Genomic DNA, 10,370 nt, shown 5'->3' with positions numbered 1-10,370 from the left:
ATGGGAGCCAGAGCCTTTAGTTATCAAGCTCCTCTTTTATGGAACCAGCTTCCACCTTCAGTCCGGGAGGCAGACACAGTCACCTCGTTTAAGAGTAGACTGAAGACCTTCCTCTTTGACAGAGCTTATAGTTAGGGCTGAATCAGGTTCACCTGGTCCAGCCCCTTGATATGCTGCTATAGGCTTATAGCTGCCGGGGGACGTTTAGGATGCACTGAGTACCTCTCTCCTCTTTTTTCTCTCAAGGATGAATTTTCATCTCTCAATCACACGTTACTTACTCTGCTTTCTCCCCGGAGTCCTTTTGACTTCACGTCTCATGGGGTCATCGGACCCTATGAGACGGCATAGATCCTATCTGCCTGATGGATCATTGAGGTCTGGGTCGTGGAATTCCTGCTCCTGACTACACCACTGTCCTGTTGAGACTCCGCCCACTGTTGAGACTCCGCCCACTCCTCCTCCCCACCGCCATCTGCCTGATGGATCGTGGAGGTCTCCATCGTGGAATATGCCTACTATGAACTATTCATACACTCTGTCACATTCATTGAATGTATTTAAACTCTAAATCTGTCCTTCTGTACACATTACATCTATTGTTCTGTCCATCCTGGAGAGGGATCCTCCTCTGTTCTCTCCTGAAGGGTTCTTCCCTTTTTTTCCACCTGAAGGGTTATTTGGGAGTTTTTCCTGATCCGATGTGAGGTCAAAGGTCAGGGATGTCTATGTGTACAGATAGTAAAGCACTCCGAGACAAATTTGTAATTTGTGAAATTGGGCTATACAAATAAACTGAATTGAATTGAATTGAATTCAGCAGTTCCTCATCTCACCACCAGGGGGCGCCTCCCCTGAACTCCTCCTGCTGTTCTCAAGGCCTCGGCCTCCTGAGTGCAGCGATGCTTCACACATCACTTCTATATTTACATTGTTTGTAAACCTCAAAAGCTCCTGGAGTCCAGACGGACACGTGGGGCGCCGGGCCGCAGAGACCGGATCCCCAAGAGCTCGGTTCCCCCACGGAGCTGCACCAGAGGACGTCAAGGAAGTCTCTGAGGCCGGGACCGAGACCCTCGGCCGAGGATTAGCCCAGAACCAGGTTGGTCTGGATCGGTACCGGATCAGGACCCTTCAGAGTCTCTGGTGACAGATGAAGTCCTGTATCTAGACCCTTATCCTGTATATAGACCCTTATCCAGACCCTTATCCAGACCCTTATCCTGTATCTAGACCCTTATCCAGACCCTTATCTAGACCCTTATCCAGACCCTTATCCAGACCCTTATCCAGACACTTATCCTGTATCTAGACCCTTATCCAGACCCTTATCCAGACCCTTATCCTGTATCTAGACCCTTATCCAGACCCTTATCCAGACCCTTATCCTGTATCTAGACCCTTATCCTGTATCTAGACCCTTATCCAGACCCTTATCCAGACCCTTATCCAGACACTTATCCAGACCCTTATCCTGTATCTAGACCCTTATCCAGACCCTTATCCAGACCCTTATCCAGACACTTATCCAGACCCTTATCCTGTATCTAGACCCTTATCCAGACCCTTATCCAGACACTTATCCAGACCCTTATCCTGTATCTAGACCCTTATCCAGACCCTTATCCTGTATCCAGACCCTTATCCAGACCCTTATCTAGACCCTTATCCAGACCCTTATCCTGTATCTAGACCCTTATCTAGACCCTTATCTAGACCCTTATCCAGACCCTTATCCTGTATCTAGACCCTTATCCAGACCCTTATCCAGACCCTTATCCAGACCCTTATCCTGTATCTAGACCCTTATCCAGACCCTTATCTAGACCCTTATCCAGACCCTTATCCTGTATCTAGACCCTTATCCAGACCCTTATCTAGACCCTTATCCAGACCCTTATCCTGTATCTAGACCCTTATCTAGACCCTTATCTAGACCCTTATCCAGACCCGTATCACTGCAGCTGCTCAGGTCTCAGGCGGCGCTCCACCTGAACAGGTGAGTGGTGTTGAGTCACAGAAGGATCCGAGAGGGGCGGGTTCACTGCTGGGGGAGCCTGATTGGCTGTTACTCAGGTGTCGTCCCCCCCCCCCCCCCCATGAGGACCCTGAGAGGCCGGGGACTCAGAGCACATAGTATATATGTGACTGTAGTCAATTACACATAAAAGTATTAAGACCTTTCTAAAAGAACATCAAGGGAACAGAAAGGGATGAATAATATTATTAATATTAATAATAATAATATTAGTAGTATCCATTAATAATATTAATAATAATATTAGTAGTATACATTTATAATATTATTAATAATAATAATATTAATACTATACTATTAATATTAGTAATATATTAATATATTAATATAATAATAATAATAAAAGTATTAATAATAATAATAATGTCTGTATGGAATCATATGCATTTGGCTTTTCTTAGGTGACGGTTTCTCTTCCACAAGAAAGAAAGAAACACATTATTAATGATGTTTTATATCAATGTGAGTTGATATAAATCTATATATGATTATGTATAATACAAATCTGAGAAGTGTTTGTTGTGATTTCAGGAACAAACAGACACGACCTGAAGGCCTTCAAGAGGTACCGGACGGCCTGGTTCTGAGACAACAACAACAACAACAACAACAACAACCCGGATGTATTGATCCATGTGTGTTGTTGTCTTTCAGGAGCTCGTTATCTGTGCAGGAAGTTCTGAATCCCTCAACGTCGACGGTCTCTCCTTCACAATAAGAGCATGGAGAACCAACTCCTGTGACCGATGACACCAAATCAACCCGAACACACACACTCTACTACACACACACACTACTACACACACACTCTACTACACACACACACTCTACTACACACACACTCTACTACACACACACTCTACTACACACACCTCTACACACACACACTCTACTACACACACTCTACCACACACACTCTACTACACACACTCTACTACACACACTCTACTACACACACACTCTACTACACACACACCCTACTACACACACACTCTACTACACACACACTCTCTACTACACACACTCTACACACACTCTACACACACTCTACTACACACTCTACTACACACACACTCTCTACTACACACACACTCTGCTACACACACACACCCTACTACACACACACTCTACTAAACACACACCCTACTACACACACACTCTACTACACACACACTCTACTACACACACACACTCTACTACACACACACACTCTACTACACACACACTCTACACACACTCTACACACACCTACACACACTCTACACACTACTACACACACTCTACTACACACACACACTACTACACACTCTACTACACACCTCTACTACACACTCTCTACTACACACACTCTACTAAACACACACCCTACTACACACACTCTACTACACACACTCTACTACACACACACTCTCTACTACACACACACTCTACTAAACACACACCCTACTACACACACACTCTACTACACACACACTCTACACACACACACTCTACTCACACACACCCTACTACACACACACTCTACTAAACACACTCTCTACTACACACACACTCTACTAAACACACACCCTACTACACACACACTCTACTAAACATACACACTCTACTACACACACACTCTACTACACACACACACACACACACTCTACTACACACACTCTACACACACCTCTACTACACACACACTCTACTACACACACTCTACTACACACACACCTACTACACACTCTACTACACACACCTCTACACACACACACTACACACACACTCTACTACACACACCTACTACACTACACACACTCTACTACACACACACTCTACACACACTCTACTACACACACACTCTACTACACACACTCTACTACACACACACTCTACTACACACACTCTACACACTCTACACACACTACACACACCTACTACACACACTCTACTACACACACACTCTACACACACTCTACTACACACACACTCTACTACACACCTCTACTACACACACTCTACTACACACACTCTACTACACACACACTCTATTACACACACACTCTACACACACACTCTACACACACTCTCACACTAACTACACACACACCTCTACACACTCTACTACACACACTCTACTACACACACTCTACACACACACACTCTACTACACACACACTACACTCTACACACACCTCTACTACACACACTCTACTACACACACACTCTACTACACACCTCTACACACACCTACTACACACACTCTACTACACACACACACCCTACACACACACTCTACACACACCTACTACACTCTACACACACTCTACTACACACACTCTACTACACACACTCTACTACACACACACTCTACTACACACACTCTACTACACACACTCTACTACACACACACTCTACTACACACACACTCTACTACACATCTACTACACACACTCTACTACACACACACTCTATTACACACACACTCTACTACACACACTCTACTACACACACTCTACTAAACACACACTCTACTACACACACACTCTACTACACACACACTCTACTACACACACACTCTCTACACACACTCTACTAAACACACACCCTACTACACACACACTCTACTACACACACACTCTACTACACACACACTCTACTACACACACTCTACTACACACACACTCTATTACACACACACTCTACTAAACACACACACTCTACACTACACACACACTCTACACACACACTCTACTACACACTCTACTACACACACCTCTACTACACACACTCTACACACACACTCTACACACACACACTCTACACACACACTCTACTACACACACCTCTACTACACTCTACACACACTTCTACACACACTACCACACACACTACTACACACACTACTACACACACTACGACACACACTCTACACACACACACACTCTACACACACACTCTACTAAACACACTCTACTACACACACACCTACTACACACACTCTACACACACACTCTACTACACACACTCTACTACACACACACACCTACTACACACACTCTACACACACACACACTCTCTACACACACTCTACTACACACACTCTCTACACACACACTCTACTACACACAATCTACTAACTACACACACTACACACACCTCTACACACACTCTACTACACACTCTACACACACTCTACACACACACTCTACTACACACACTCTACTACACACACTCTCTACACACTCTACTACACACACTCTACTACACACACTCTACTACACACCTCTACACACACTCTACACACACACTCTACTACACACACACCTACTACACACACCCTACTACACACACACTCTACTACACACCCACTCTACTACACACACACTCTACTACACACACTCTACTACACACACTCTATTACACACACACCTACTACACACACACTCTACTACACACACACTCTCTACTACACACACACACACACACACTCTACTACACACACTCTACTACACACACTCTACCACACACACCTACTACACACACACTCTACTACACACACCTCTCTACTACACACACTCTACACACACACCTACTACACACTCTACTACACACACTCTACTACACACACTCTACTACACACACACCTACACACACACTCTACTCTACACACACACACTCTACACACACACTCTCACACACACTCTACTACACACACACTCTACTACACACACTCTACTACACACACACTCTCTACTACACACACACTCTACTAAACACACACCCTACTACACACACACTCTACTACACACACTCTACTACACACACTCTACTACACACACACTCTACACACACACTCTACTACACACACTACTACACACCTCTACACACACACTCTGCTACACACACACACCCTACTACACACACTCTACTACACACACACTCCTACTACACACACACTCTGCTACACACACACACCCTACTACACACACACTCTACTACACACACACTCTCTACTACACACTCTACTACACACACACTCTACTACACACACTCTACTACACACACACTCTACTACACACACACTCTACTACACACACACTCTCTACTACACACACACTCTACTACACACACACTCTACTACACACTCACTACTACACACTCACTACTACACACTACTACACACTCACTACTACACACTCACTACTACACTACTACACACTCACTACTACACACTCACTACTACACACTCACTACTACACACTCACTACTACACACTCACTACTACACACTCACTACTACACTACTACACACTCACTACTACACACTCACTACTACACACACCTCTACACACACACCTCTACACACACACCTATACACACACACCTCTACACACACCTCTACACACACACCTCTACACACACTCTACTACACACACACTCTCTACTACACACACACTCTACTACACACACACTCTACTACACACACACTCTACTACACACACACTCTACTACACACACACTCTACTACACACACACACTCTACTACACACACACTCTACTACACACACACTCTACTACACACACTCTACTACACACACACTCTACTCCACACACACCCTACTACACACACACTCTACTAAACACACACCCTACTACACACACACTCTACTACACAACAACACGAGTACTGCAGGACGTGTTCTGGTAGCTGATTGGTCCACAACACTCAGTTGATCATAACATAATATTTCTCATGCCACGACTGATCTGGTCTTTCCCTGATAAAAAGAAGAAGTGTGACCCATGATGCAAAGCACTGAACTGAGCACACACACACACACACACACACACACACACACACACACACACACACACACACACACACACTGTTGTGTTGAACCCATTTGAGTCGTTCTTTAAGCTCCTGCTGGTTGGCGTGGAGAAGGAATCAGCTCCTTCTTCATATCTCAGATATTCATGTTCATCCCAAGCTGAAGGACCTGAGACAGAAGGTGTGAAGAAGAGGTGAGTGTGACGTCCCGATGAAGACGTCGGACGTCTGTCTTTGAGGTGAGACCCTGGCTGAGTCTCCTCCCGGACACTTGAGCCCTTGGATGTCTTTCAGGCTCCGGGCGCCACACTGACCACCAGCAGCACCAGAGCACTGAAAGGACCCGCATGGCGCCTGCAGACGGGAAAACATGTGAAACGATGGACACTACTCGCCCTCAACGGGCGCCATCTTGGCGACGTAGCGGAAGAGGAGGAGCCCTTTCAACAGCTTTTCATTTTATTTCTAAAACAATGGCGGACGAGATGGCGACGGTAACACAAGCGGTCGACCACAGAGGCTCCTGCCGCGATGGTGGAGGTATCGCAGTTTCCACATGGGGTGGAGAAAGGTAAACAAGGGACACAAAGAGGGCAGGAAGTGCTTCATTTGGTCACTTTAAGTTTCGCGGGTATCGCAAGCAGATTTGCGTCCGTCACTCCGCCAAGTGGTGAACGTGAGAGTTCCATGTGAGACAGACTCATCAGCCGGAGGCACTAAGATGTCAGGGCTCTGTGTTGCAGTGTCCTTCCTAAAGTGTCCGGTAGACACAGCCAGGTGAGATGGTCACGACCTCATTGTCTGCGACGTGAAGGACACGATCACAGCAAATGAAACTAAATGGACAAACTGCACGTGGTTCTTCCTCCATTCTGTCCGATCGACATTAAAGCGCTGCTGTGACTCCTGCTCGTCTCCTCGTGGTCAGACCCCCTCATGGTCAGACCCCCTCATGGTTCAGACCCCCTCATGGTCAGACCCCCTCGTGGGTCAGACCCCCTCATGGTCAGACCCCCTCATGGTCAGGCCCCCTCGTGGTCAGACCCCCTCATGGTCAGACCCCCTCGTGGGTCAGACCCCCTCATGGTCAGACCCCCTCATGGTCAGGCCCCCTCGTGGTCAGACCCCCTCGTGGGTCAGACCCCCTCATGGTCAGACCCCCTCATGGTCAGACCCCCTCATGGTCAGACCCCCTCATGGTCAGACCCCCTCGTGGGTCAGACCCCCTCATGGTCAGACCCCCTCATGGTCAGACCCCCTCATGGTCAGACCCCCTCATGGTCAGACCCCCTCATGGTCAGACCCCCTCGTGGGTCAGACCCCCTCATGGTCAGACCCCCTCATGGTCAGACCCCCTCGTGGGTCAGACCCCCTCATGGTCAGACCCCCTCGTGGACCGTGACGCCGTGAAGCTGAGCCTCGCGGAGCGTTAACTCGTCACTTCCTCCTCTCCTACAACATGTGAACGGAGGTAAGCCGGAGAGCTCCGTGCTGCTGCTCCTCCTCCTCCTCCTCCTCCTCCTCCACAGACCGGCCCTCGCGTGTGCCGGTGCAGGTGTGGAGAAGACCCCTGAGGCTTCAAACGGCAACGCAACCTCGCCGCGAGGCAGCTGGAGCCGTTTACCCACAATGCTCCTCCTCCTCCTCCTCTCCTCCACCTCCTCCTCTCCTCCTCTCCTCCTCTCCTCCTCCTCCTCCTCCTCCTCTCCTCCTCTCCTCCTCCTCCACCTCCTCCTCTCCTCCTCCTCTCCTCCTCTCCTCCTCTCCTCCTCCTCTCCTCCTCCTCCTCTCCTCCTCTCCTCCTCCTCCACCTCCTCTCCTCCTCTCCTCCTCCTCCTCCTCCTCCACCTCCTCCTTGTTATTATTATTCTAGAAGCTTTTTCAAAGGTGCTGCATGTGTATCCGGTCTGCACCGTGTCCGGTGCTATAAGATCCCCAACCACACCCCATCTCCCCCTCTCTAGGGGGGGGGGGGGGCACCGCCACCGCGTCCCGGTCCGTGGAGCTTGTGAAACGGGTCGCGTCGCTGCTCGCAGGCCCTCAGGAGCCATCATGTCAGTGTTGTTCCCTTTATTGTCAAAGCGATCACACGCACACGCACACACACACACGCACACGCACGCACACACACAAATGCACGCACACAAACGCACACACACACGCACACACACACACACACGTGGTAGAGAGACACGCGCACGGATGGAAGCGCTGCTGCTGCTGCTGCGTGCGTAAAAAGGAGAAGCGGCGAGGGGTGCAGTCCCCATTGATGAAAACGAGGAGGGGAAGAGCGATGCCCCCCCCCCCTAGCACCGTCACACCCCATCACGCGGCCCGTGTTCCACCTGTAAGGCGGCTGACCCGGTTCCGGGTCACCTCCGCTGGCTGTATCGTGTATTGAAGCCGCATCGGAGCCTCGGACGGCGGCACGCCGGAGGATGCTGCTCGGTCCCGGGTCCGAGCACACGAGCACCCCGCTACCTCCACCGGTGTGTGTGTGTGTGTGTGTGTGTGTGTGTGTGTGTGTGTGTGTGTGTGTGTGTGTGTGTGTGTGTGCGTGTGTGTGTGTTTGGTGTTAACCACAGCTCCACGGGGCGGATTGCTCCGCGCGTTACACGACATACACACACACACACACACACACACACACACAACTTCCACAGGAAAGAAGAAGAGAAAGGGTTGCTCTTACTTTAGCATGGCTTCTTCTTTATCCTCCTCCTCTTTCTGCCTCTCCATCACCGCCATGATGATCTTCCTCTCCTCCTCTGTGAGATGGCTGAGGTCCGGCAGATCCGGCATGGATGGCGGCACGGTGGGTGGGCGAGGGCCACCCTGGGGCCCCACCGAGGCGGACATCTTTTCCACCACCACCACCACCACCCCTCCTCCTCCTCCTCCTCCTCGGCGAGTCGTTTCGGCTGACAGGTTTTCCCCGGAGCGTTTCCGAGCCACACCTCACGCCTCGGCTCGCGGGCCGCGCGGCAGCGGCCGCCGCAGCGAACAGTGCGCGCCGCTCATGGTTCGCGCCGCCTCGGTCGTGCTCGTCCTCTCTGAGTGTCTCTCTCTCCCCGCGCGGCGGCGTCGTCGTCCCCTCCTCCTGCCCCCGCCTGCCCGCCACCGGACCGGATTCACGGGGAGCCCATCGCCGGGGCTTCTTTTTTTCACGCCGGGGGAAGAGTCGAGCTGCGCGGGGCCCTGATCACCGGCTGGTCGGTGTGGAGCCGCTGGATGTCAGGGCGGAGAGGCGGAGTCCGTGCACCGCTACCTCTCTCTCTCTCTGTGTCTCTCTCTCTCTCTCTCTCTCTCTCTCTCTCTCTCTCTCTCTCTCTCTCTCTCTCTCTCTCTCTCTCTCTCTCTCTCTCTCTCTCTGTCTCTCTCTCTCTCTCTCTCCCTCTCTATCTCTCTCTCTCTCTCTCTCCCAGTCAATGGGAATGCAGCCCTTCTTCCTCTCGGGTTTGCAGAGGCGCGCTTACTCACGTGAGGACGGGGTCCTCCGCGTCATCACTTGCAGGAG

At 49.8% G+C, this 10,370-nt stretch overlaps 1 protein-coding gene across 1 annotated transcript in view; it reads right to left on the bottom strand.

Moving 5' to 3' along the window:
- The window catches only part of rims1b (regulating synaptic membrane exocytosis 1b), a 77,514-nt gene extending 67,802 nt beyond the window's left edge, over positions 1-9,712 (bottom strand). The window contains exon 1 of the mRNA XM_056409242.1: positions 9,546-9,712. Within this exon, the coding sequence (XP_056265217.1) occupies positions 9,546-9,712 (167 nt within the window). The remainder of the gene's footprint in view (positions 1-9,545) is intronic.
- Positions 9,713-10,370: the final 658 nt, after the last annotated feature.

Source organism: Pseudoliparis swirei, chromosome 24, assembly GCF_029220125.1.
Source record: "Pseudoliparis swirei isolate HS2019 ecotype Mariana Trench chromosome 24, NWPU_hadal_v1, whole genome shotgun sequence".
NCBI classification, from domain to species: domain Eukaryota; kingdom Metazoa; phylum Chordata; class Actinopteri; order Perciformes; family Liparidae; genus Pseudoliparis; species Pseudoliparis swirei.
Note: the sequence above shows the minus strand (reverse complement) of the source record. Positions and strands in the feature narration are given on the sequence as shown.